The 11981-nt window shown below is 42.0% G+C and overlaps 1 protein-coding gene across 1 annotated transcript in view; it reads left to right on the forward strand.

Moving 5' to 3' along the window:
• Nucleotides 1-4349, forward strand: part of Cyria (CYFIP related Rac1 interactor A) — a 107776-nt gene extending 103427 nt beyond the window's left edge. Inside the window, exon 12 of the mRNA XM_038318831.2 lies at nucleotides 1599-4349. Coding sequence (XP_038174759.1) covers nucleotides 1599-1662 — 64 coding nt within the window. The 3' untranslated portion in view covers nucleotides 1663-4349. The remainder of the gene's footprint in view (nucleotides 1-1598) is intronic.
• Nucleotides 4350-11981: the final 7632 nt, after the last annotated feature.

The following is an 11981-nucleotide window of genomic DNA, read 5'->3' on the forward strand; positions in this document are numbered from 1 at the left end:
GGCTGGACTCCACCAAATGCTGACCCCTCTCCAGGGAGGATCAGGACCACTTCCACAGGCTATTTAGGCTCCTACGCTGGAAAAAGGAACATGTGGTCTCCAGGGTTTGTGTGGGCTCCTCTCCCCTCTTCTCTCCCCACCATGCTGTCTCAGCCACCCAGGAAAGCACTGCATTTATTAAACATGGGCATTTTTGATATTTGGTCTAATTGGAGTTATTTTGAGTCAGCAGAGAGGATCTCCTTAAGATTTTTCCTAACATCATTCTCATAAGAGCCTCCCAAATCCTAGGTTTACTCCAAGCAAGACTGTAAGCACGCCATGCTAGCTTTCTGTATTCATTAATAAGACTTTAACTTCTGGACCTCTGGACCTTGGCAGTTTCATACTAGCTACCAAAACATGTTGGAGATCAGGACATGGTGTGAAGCCATGAGTCCCTTCCCAGTGTGGGAATTTGTGTTTCCTGGAGACACACGCTGAAGTGGGAAGATTATAGGCTTTCAAAGCAGCCAAACTTGGGGTCAAGTCAAATGTCACAGGTTGTTCACGAGTCAAAACATCTGCTGTGGGATTCAGAGGGAGCCACTGAAGCTCAGTGATCCTCAGATCTCTTACCAGTGAAATCAAGTCACTTACCACGTTTGAAAAGTTCTTTATGACCCAGAGTGCCTAACATGTGGTCAAAGTTGTGTTATAGGTCATTTTTTTTTTTTTTAACAATCCTTTGCACACAAGATCAAGTCCGAGGACACTTAAGATTACAGCTTCAGTAGTGGACCTGCATTTGTGCCTCCTGGTGGTGGCAATGGGAATAAGCACAGCCCCTCCAGCAGGCAGTCATCAATGTTTAAATTTTAGGAGTCCTTAATTTGAAGTTCATAACTCGTCAGGGTTAGCCTCAATGGACAAGATGTTGAAGTAAGTGCTGTGAAATTTATCTCCTTGAAGATGAAATCAGTTATATCTACTCTTTGTGATCATTTGATGAAGTTAAAAAAAGGCTGTAGACGTAATTAAGGAAGCTTATCAAACCACGTGTGCTGGTACCCAGAAGGCTATTGGCTGAATGAATTCGCACAACAAAAGACTTAGTTTGATACTCGTCACACAAGAAAAAGCAAATATCACAGCTGCCTGCCTGACAAGCTTGGCGTTGTGGGGTGAGTCTATAATCTCAGCAGTGGGGAGGTGGAGACAGGAGGATTGCCATGAGTTTGAGGCCAACCTGGATTACAGAGTGAGTGCAATGTCAACCTGGAATACTGAGCAAAACCCAGTCAAAGTAAAAAAAAAATAATAATAAACTTCTGGGGCTGGAGAGATGGCTCAGCAGTTAAGAGCATTGGCTGCTCTTCCAGATGGATTTGAGTTCAATTCCCAGCACCCACATGCCCATTCACAACTGTTTGTCACTTCAGTTCCAGAGGATCTGATGCCGATGCACATGAAAGAAAATCTAAATAAATTTTAAAAAATTGCAGACAATATATGGAACGAATACCAACATGTGGTTTCTTGTCTAAAGAAGTGACCCCATAGTTCTTATTTACAAATTTCAGTTGAGCAAGCCCTGACATCCAACTCTCTCTCCCCAGGTTCACTACAAAGCACTTGAACGACGAATCGACTTCCAAACAGATTCGGGCAATGCTTCAGTAGAGCCCTGCTTACAGAGGAGGATCTGTGTGCTGACCTCAGAAGATGTATATGTTTACATAATTTAATACAGATTGATGTTAATACTTGTGTATTTACATAACCACTTCCTTCTTGTCTCTGAAATATATGGACCTTAATTTGTATCCTGACTGACTCAACCCAGCAGAGCATAAATTGACTCGAGAGCCTTACCTTTGATGTCCGCAATGAAAATCTTGTCTCCAGGGACCGAATTTGGAAACTTCAGTCTTGGCTGCTGGAGTCTTGCAGTGATACCTGTAATAAGCAGAAATTCTTAATAGTTTGTGGCATTGTTTTAATTCTAGATGTGTTATCTCTCTGGGAGTATAGTTTATAGAAACACAAAGTACTTGATTTCCTGTGTCGGCTCAGATACAAGAAGCACACACAACTGTTGCCCTGACAGAGAAAGAGCAAGAGAGAAGAATGCAAGATAAGAAAAATGCATGTGGAGGGCGGGGCACAACTGTTGTGAGTTCAGCACGCCCCCCTCTTCCTTCAGCCTGCAAACCTCACGTGCATCTTTTCTGTATGCACGTGTGTTATTAATCCAAACATTCTCCTTCTGTCTCAATCCATGTTCCTTCCATTCCCTTTTAGTTGTTGTCAGAGGAAAATTGCCTGTGTTTTAATCCACTAATGAGGAGGCAATGGGTCGAGAGAGGGGTTCTTACAGGAGGACTGAGGGAAGTGGCTCTCTGAAGAGCATTTGAGAGAGGGAGCTGGTGTAAGGATAATCATATCTCTGTCAATCCTCTGCCTGCGGTGACAGAGAGATGGAACTCTGGTTGTAAATAAGGCCACTCATTCCCCAGGAGCCTGCTGAGTTCTATGTACACCACCCCTCGTGATAAGGAGACCCCTGCTTCTCTGTGAAAATGGACTGTTCATGTCAGAACTGAGAACTAAGGCACTTTGTTATTTCCCAGAGAACGAGGGATTTAGAGAGAAGATATCTATGTTTCCTGATTGCCTGGTGTCAGCCTTCGCCACTCTGGGTACTTGGACAGATTCACTCTTAGCACGCTCACCTTCTTCGTTTATAAAATAGTCTTGGGGGCCGGAGACATGGCTGAGTGGTTAAGAGTACTTGTTGCTGTTGCAGAGGATCTGTATTTGATTCCCAACACCCGCATGGTGGCTCATAGCTATCCATTACTCCAGTTCCAGGACATCCAGTACCCTCTTCCAATCTCCATGGGTACCATGCATACACATAGTGTGCCCCAATACATGCAGGAAAAAAATTTATACATATAAAATAAATGAACTTTTAAAAAATCTAAAAGAGTTTCTAAGAGTCCTGGAGGGCTAGTAGGAGCCATGCTACCAACCTTCCTTCATGCATAAATTCCAAGGAGTATCCTTATCATTATCAATCTCACCAATCCTGCAGTCATTCTGCCTATAGGTCACAGCTGAGTTAGGGTCAAATCTTGGAAATATACTTTGACATCTAATGGAAAGATGTGGGCACATAGATGACTTTTACTTTGGACTAGATCCCCAGATGTTTCCTACCTGACTTTCTACTCTTCCCTCTTTCCCATGTGGCCTATGGAGATGTACTGTGGAGTGTATGGAGCCTTCTAGAGAAATCTTGAGGCTAACCTGTGATATTGCTTGCATGTCTCTTCTGGAAGGAGAGAGTTTTCCAGACAGCTGATGAATAACCCTGGAATTCAGGTCTAGGATGATCGGGGTATCGTATGATTTGGTTTGCAACATTCCAAGAGAAGAGCTGTGAAATACCTACACTTCCAGACTAGGGAAGTGGCCATCCAACATTCCATCGAGCCCTCCAAGAAAGGGAATACTTGGTTTGTTTCAACACAGAAATGCAAACACATTGGGGAGAACTCCTTCCCTGGTCTGTATATCAGTGTAGTCAGTGGAGAGGGAAGAACCTTGTTCCTTGGTGCTTTACCAGAAGAGTAAATACAGCCACTTGACTGATGTGGGTGTTCCCAGCAGAGTAGAACCATGCTCAACGGCTTCCATCACCTTCTCAAACCTACAAATTCCAAGATCCAGAGGAGGCCAGGAAATGTGATCATGTGGGGTGAGACATCTCTCCAACACTCAACTTTAGGGTGTTCCATTTGGCAGTCATGAGTATTGCTCAGTTGGGCAATCGTCGAGCCTACAAGGGCAGTGAGGCACACTGTGAGTGAGCTTGTGTCCATTTTCCCTTTCCTCAAAAGAGGAGACTGAGATGTCAGAGAAGAAAGGACTGCCTAATTTCTCTACAGCTCTTAGACACAGACCTGAATCATGAACCTAAGCCACGTTATTTATACCATAGCTGCCTCTCAGCTGGCTACATAAGAAAACATTAGAACACAGACACATACACGCACACACAATTGAGGATATCTGTAACTTTTAGTTAAACTTTCTATCCAACGGGACCAAATGTGTATATGGGTGCTGTCAGTCTGCTTCAGATTAGCCAGTCCATTGTCTCCAAGTTGTGACTCAGCGGGACTTGAATTTTGAGAAGCCCAGGGTCGGAGTAGTTGCCTCAGGTCACCAAGAGGACAGGCTAAGTGTGTGTCTGTGATCACTAACAGGGAGTGGATCTTGAGTCCACTCCAAAGCTGTTGTGGGAGACCAATTCTCTTAACAGACTGTCCAATAGGCATCAGGAATCCTTGAACAATTTGGTTTTTCTTTCTTTCTTTCTTTCCTTTTCCTTTCTTTTTTTTTTTTGTGCTGCATGCATATGTATCCAGCACTCATGGGTGGTTTGGGAGAAAGTACTAGGGACAATATCAATGTTAATAATACTTCATAATTGATTTCTCATAGTTCTAAAATAAAGCCTTTTATATTTAATTTGAGGCAAGAAAGAAGGTAAAAATGGTGTTTCCCAGACATGTTGCTACTCTTGTCATGATAACACCTCTCATGTTTACCTAGACATTCATAGCAAAAGCTGGGTGGAAATGGGTATTTTTATTGGTAATAAATAGAACCAGAATATTAGAGCTGCAATACAGCCAGAATATTAGCTGAAGACCATGAAGAAGGTCTTAAGTGTATCTTAATGTTTAGTTAATTCCTCACCAATATAAACATACGTTCTTGGTTATCACAGTTATGTCAAACATGAATGGCAAGCCTAAGTTTTTCGAGACATCATCACAATTAAGTCAAAAATTATTTCATGCTTCTTCAAGAGCAAGATGAAACCTACCCAATCCAGGGATCCAGTTGTACAGTCAAGTCCAGACTTCTCATTCAATCTTACATAGTAGGCATCTCGCAAATGCTCTAGATATTAATAACTAACATTGGGATTTTATCTCCACCAGCCCCCGCCTTCAGAGCTCCATTGCCACAGTGCACCTGTAAAGAAGACTGCACATTAGGAGGGGCTTTGAGGTTGTCATATGTTGTTTGCCGAAGTCATTGTAATTTCTTTTTTTGCCTGCATTGCCTCTTTTTGTACAGAACTTTCGAGTGTGAAATGAAAATTAAAGTTTGGTACATACATAATTTAAAATCATGCTTTTATATGGCGCACAGGGTAAAATGGGTGGTACAGCATAGAAGCCTGCTTAGCCTGCTGTGAGGAAATCACATCATGCCAGCTTCCCTTCCCCCTCCTACTATAGTTTCTTCAAGCATGGCATGCAGTGGCCCAAAGGCCTGCTTTAGGGATCACTGGTCTAATACTTGTTTTGACAAGGACCATCATTATATTAAAAGAGAAAAGAAGAAGAAGCAAGACTGGCACCTTGAGATGCAGGAATGCTGCTGGCCCAAGGATGCCAAGAAAGTAATAAATGCTCTTCCGTTCTTTTGAATGCAGTAGCATTTCCTGAATTTGGCACAATTGGTGGGGGAAACCCCTCCTCTGTGTATATTCGTTTTTTTCAGACCACAGAAGCGGACACTTGCCCAGAGCGTTACTTCTCATCTACACTCCTGCAGCCAGAAACCTTATTGTAGGGATGCGCAGTTCATCCGAGTCTCTGAGAGGGACCTCACTGCAGCCTGTGAAAAGACAGGAATGACGTTTAGGTCGACTTGGAGCATGAAAGGAATGACGATGAGAACTTTTCTGTAAACTGACGAACGGCTAAATTATACATGAGCAAAGGCTGGAAAGAGCTAAACGGGAAACGGGGGTATATGAGGATGTACACATGGATGTGTCTGTTTGTCTGTCTGTACTTCAGTAAGTTCTGAGAGCAAGGGGGTGGGGAAAGTATATGGGTGCCTGTTAAGACCAATACAGCTAAATAATGTTGGTGACGTTGTTTGAACTGTATTCATTAGATACATTGATCCCATGCCCAAGGCCAGGTGAAAACCAGTAAAGAACCCTGCTCTTCTGACCCATGTGGTGACTCGTACCCAGTAAATAGAAGGCACCGTGAAGCTGGTCTCCAGGGTAGAGCTCTATTCCTTGGTCACATCCAGTCCAGAGAGACTGTTTTCCCTGCTGTGCCTCTTCAGTTGTCTCCTTGTCATTGCCAAAGATCTGGAGATGCAGCAGTTCCAGAGAGTCTGTAGAATCCACCAAAGGCTATCCTTTGAAATCATGCTATGTGGGATTCTAGGGGGAAAAAAAATCTCAGAATTTCATAAGTGAACAGTTCTTAGAAACCCCTTAAAGCGTTTTCTCTGGGCAAATTTCCACTTTCCTCATCAAACCTCATGTTTTCTGGAATCTTCTTCCTCTCCCCCTACCTTTTCTGGTCACCTTTCAGTTCTCCTTATTTGCCCCACAGCTGGTTTTGTTTCAACGTGTGACACATGGTCCACCCTGTAGCTGCTATTGGTGGCAGTGGCCTTATTTGAGGAATAAAAAGGCTCAATAGTGTCCTTCTGCCTTGAAGTTCTCTTTAAAGTAAACATCAAAGTATCTGCGGAAGGCTATTGAAGTACACTCTTGCAAATAACAGTATATTTGAAAAAGGCATGTCTTCCTTTGCTTGAGAAAAGTGCTCTGACCACCATGGGGAAGGGTAATGGTTGGCGGTGTTGTTTGTAAATATAGGTGCAGAGAATGACATACACCATGGCGAGGGCTCTCATCTCAGCAGGATTAGGTACTTCCCATCTCTCAAATGTGCAAGGACGCTGTGCTCCCACGGTGATGACATCAAGCACACCATCTTTCTGAATGTTTGAAATCTGCCTGATGATCAAGACCTAATCTTTCTTCCATCTTCTCCATGAAGCTTCCCATGACTACATCCCCCCCCCACCTCTACAGAATGCTAAATTTTCTCTTCTGAACTGTTACTGCATTTAACTTATTTTCTGCTAGATATAGGCCGCTGCACAGTACTTGGAAATGCATATTTTCTGTATTCACTGTGTCTTCAGTTCCTGGGAACAAAGAATGGGCCTCTCAGAAAGCCAAATTCAATATACGCCATTGGCCAATAGAAGCTTCCTGCAGAGGTGAAACTTGGGTCCAAAAACCCAGGTGTGCTGAAATGAACCTGTGAGAATTAATTTATCTAGCTTAGAAGGCATTCACAGACAGAAATTTCCTGTCCCTTGGGCAGTCAATTTTATTTTTGAAAGAAATATTTACTTACTGTCGGGATATTTTAACCTCTCCAGACACAGAGAGCTTGTATCTTATGGCTAATCTTCCAAGGACCTGGCACTGCAGGCATTCAGAACACTAAGCATGTGGTGTCTTGCTCCGTTTCAGACAAGGCGGCTCTTTAGTGAAAATGCTGAGTTTGACACAGCTAGAAGACCAAAGGGCAACAGATCAACTCAGCACAGGATAGATCTGCTAACTTGACACAGTCTAGAGTCCTCCGGTAAGAGTCCAATCAATGATAGAGTGTTTACACTGAGTTGGCCTATGGCTGTATCTATGAGGGATAATCTTGACTAATAAAGAAGACACAGAAAAACACAGCCCACTGTGAGTGGCACCATTCTCTAGACGGGGGTCCTGAACTGTGTGAGAGTGGAGAAATGGAGCCGAGCCCAAGCAAATAAACATACACATACCTGGTTTCCCTGTTTGACCATGGATGTGGTGCAACTAACTGCTTCCTGCTTCCAGTCCCTACCACCTTGAATTCCCATGCAAAGGGACCATGGCCTGGAATTATTCCCCCTAAGCTGCTTTTTATTAGAACCTATTTATTTACTTATTTATTTCATCACCATAACAAAAATGAAACTAGGACATTCATTCAGTAACTACAGAACTTAGTTCAGAACCTTGGATAGCAGACCAGGCGACCGTTCCAAAAATGCCTGGCATCTGAACCTGAATCCCCAAACCTTGTTGGCTGTTCCAAGTTTGTCTCTGGCACTCCAAACATTACGCGATCTGTAACTTTGAAAGCTAAGCCTATTGGGTAACTGCCAAGGCTCTCTTCTTTCTTTTGGGATTTCTGAGCACTACCTAAGCAGGATGGGAAGCGGTTAGGACACACCCAGGAACCACACTGGCTTTTCATATTTATGGTGTTTTGAAATAAGGTCAGCTTAGCCAGGCAGTAGTGGTGCATGCCTTTCTTTATTCCCAGCACACTGAGAGGCAGAGGCAAGCAGATCTCTGTGAGCTCTGGGCCAGTCAACCTGGTCTACGGAGTGAGTCCTAGGAAAGCCAAGGCTACACAAAGAAGCCCTGTCTTGAAAAACCAAAAGAGAACAAACAAACAAAAAAGGAAGAAGGTAAACTTATAAAGACATCGTTTTCTCCTTCCTCCTCTTCGCTCTTCCTTTCTTTCTTTCCGTTTTGAGACAAAGTCTCTCTGTGCACTCCAGGATTTCTGGGTATCTTAGGCTGACCCCAGGCTTGATCACCCAAAATATTCATTCTTATGCCCTATTTCTTTTATTAATTATGACCACAAAGCATAACATTATGTTTTCTAAAGAGTCTCAAAACATATCAGCTTCTCCCCAGTCTGTTTTATTTACTCCAACCTTTCTCCCCTTGTCCCAGGGTCACTGGGCTGCACTACCTCTCCTCCAGTTCCCTTCTGCACAGAGCAGGTCCTTTGTTTTGGCATGTATTTGGTTATATTTGTGTTCTTAGCAAGTTTCTTGAGCTATGTTGTGAGAGATATTTACTGGCATTGCCCAGGGAGTGAATGATAATTTTCAAATGTTTGTCACACAAAATTAAAGACATTATTTACCGATTAACTTTACTACCCATTTATTTATCAATTAATTTTTCCCATAGATTAAAAATGTCCACAAATGGGCTGAATAAATAATTGGTAGCAATTCTCAGATGCATTTGTCTATAAAATTCTTTTGTATCTCACAGAGCATCATTCATGTCTCCTGGCCATTATCATTCTTCAGAAACAGTACAAAGGCAAACCCAGGAGTTTGAGACATAAGACCTTCCAATAGACAAGCTGTCTAAGTTCCTCCATCCTTCCATTTCATCCACAGTATGTCAAAGATGCTACTCCATTCTCCTTTGCTACACAGCCATTTCCAGTGTTCTAGCGCACTACTGATTTTTCCTATTATATGTGCAGACAATAATGCTGCTTCTTCCTCTCATTCTATTTCCCTCATCTGTTATACAGAGGCCCAGTCCTCTTGAGGGCATTGCTCAGATGTCTTCTTTGAACCTATACATGAGCTACCTAAGCAAAGTTAGGTTCTCTTTCTCTCTCTCTCTCTCTCTCTCTCTCTCTCTCTCTCTCTCTCTCTCCCTCTCTCTCTTTTCTCCTTTCCTTTTCTCTTCTTCTCCCTCCTCCATTCCTCCCTTTCTACTGTATATGGAGTCTAAAACTCAAACTTCACCTTGGATTGCACACACACACACACACACACACACACAACACACACACGCGCGCGCTTATATATATATGGTTATTATAGCTGTAATGAAACACTATGACCAAAGCAATTTTGGAAGAAAAGAGGTTATTTGTCTTACATTTCCAGATCATAGTCCATCATTGGAGGAAGTCAGGACATTAACTCAAGCAGGCTGGAACCTGGTACAGAGGCCATGGAGGGGTGCTGCTTACTGGCTTGCTCCTCATGGCCTACTCTGTCTGCTTTCTTATAGAACCTAAGACTACCAACCTAAGTATATAGCATCACCACAGTGGTCTGGGCCTCCCTGTTAATTACAAATTAAGAAAATGTCCTACAACTAGAACTTATAGAATCATTTTCTCAGTTAAGTTTCCTTCTTTCAGATGACTCTAGCTTGTGTCAAGTTGACATAATAGTATCCAAGATATATATACACATATGTATGTGTGTATAAACAAATCTATGCATGTATGTGTGAATATATATGTGTGTGTGTGTGTATATATATATATATATATATATATATATATATATATACATCAAGCCATTACAGTTTTCTTCGTCCTAGCAAAATGAAGCTCTACCTGTCTATCATCTATCAATGTGTACATAGCCAATATCTGTGCATGGTATACAATATTTAAAAGATACATTGTTTTATATACCAACATTATTCTGAAGTTTTATACTTATTTCTTCTTCACTAAACAAAATGGATTCCTCAAAAGAAATGTCTGCCCATGATTTTATCTTGCCAGATGCAAATCTTTAGATTTGTATCACCCAATCTGTTCTGGGTCATATAAGTGAACGCCTTCATCTCACCTACAACTGAAGCCCAGGTCATACCACTAACAACAAAGTAACTTCCTGTACTTATGCACGCTGTCTTGCTCCCTCTGATTGTGGATTCACTAGCAAGCACTTTGGACCAAGACCTCTATGTACAGTTTGAAAGAGCTGTCAAGGCATTGAGGAGTATGAACTTCTTGCTGTGTTGCCCAAGTCATGAACCTCATATGGTCTATGTCATCCTGGAACCAGATTCTCATTGTGTTCTCAGAAGAGAGAGCGTGAATCACAATAGTCATGCTTCAGGCCACTCAGAACCTCTGGCCCATTATAACTCCTAGTATTGGATCTTCTTATCTCTACTTTCTTAGATAAGTTTCCCAGAATCCATAGATGTCAAAAGAACATTCTAATAGAAATATCTATTCAAGACATTCAAGCTAAAGCCTCAAATATGGATTATTATTTAATGGCAAATTTAGACAAAAGGAGACTGAGGATTCTAGCCACAGATGTGTACAACTGAATTCTTTAGTGTGACCAAATTCTAAGTATAGGAATGAGGAAGCAATCCTTAAATGCTGATGGCTCTCTGGACCACACCAAATCTCTCAAGATGCCAGAACGGCTAACCTCTACAATCATAATGTATCATAGCATCCCAGTTCAGTTAATCACGCTGACATGACATGGAGACACAGTTGGTAGGGGATATAACATTTTGATCCCCTAAGAAGGCAGAGATTGTCCACAGTAAGGAAGAGAAATATAAACACATTGGAATATAAAGCTATATGCTTTCACTATGGAATGGGCACTGGTTTAGAGAAATGGTTCACAAAGTTCATCATTGGCTTACAGAACTCAAACATCTTCAAACTTTCTGCGTCAACTAGGGCTGGAAATGTAGCTCAGTAAGTGGAGTGCATGCTGTGTGTGGGCGTGAGAACTTGAACTTGATCCCCAGCACCCACAAAAAGGCTAGATGTAGTATTACACACACGTTTCCCCAAGACCTGGGGCAAAGCCAGGTGGATTCTTAGGGCTCATTGACTCATCGGTCTAATCTAGATAATAGCCCTAGGTCCCAGTGAGAGACCGTGTCTTACAAAGCATAGTGACAGCTTCTTAGGGACAATACCCAAGGCTGATCTTTGGTTTCCAAATAAGCATACATACAGTTGATACACATGCATTTTTTGCCTACATAGGTTCACCAACATAAACACACATGTACACATGCACACTTACTCAGAAGAATTTCCAGATCATCCTTAGCTGCACAGAATTTGCTGCTAACCTGAGCTATATATCCTGCCCTCTCAACTCCCCCAAGGGGAAACAGTTCCTAAATCAGTAAACATGAGTAGGTGTTAGTGGAATGAATGAAGTCAAGATCGCACTAGCCTCAGAACCAGGGCAGCCATTACTGAAGACTCTCTTGAGGCTCCCCAGTCTAGAACATGTAGCTTTAGGTCTTATTGAAGTGATGTATGGAGAATAGGTGTTTAAAAAAATAAAAACTATTTCCTATACTACAAGCCTTTAAAGTTTTTACTTTCAATATTTTGGCATGTTTTTAAATGTTATTTTTGTTGGCTCCATAGAATGGGAAGTTTTTATCTTGTGAAAATAAGGCCATGCTATAAATAATTTATATGGTTTTTTTTTCATGTGAAATACACAGTAAGCACCATTGGAAGAAAGTATAGGTATACGTACAG

Source organism: Arvicola amphibius, chromosome 2 (genome assembly GCF_903992535.2).
Source record: "Arvicola amphibius chromosome 2, mArvAmp1.2, whole genome shotgun sequence".
Classification (NCBI taxonomy): domain Eukaryota; kingdom Metazoa; phylum Chordata; class Mammalia; order Rodentia; family Cricetidae; genus Arvicola; species Arvicola amphibius.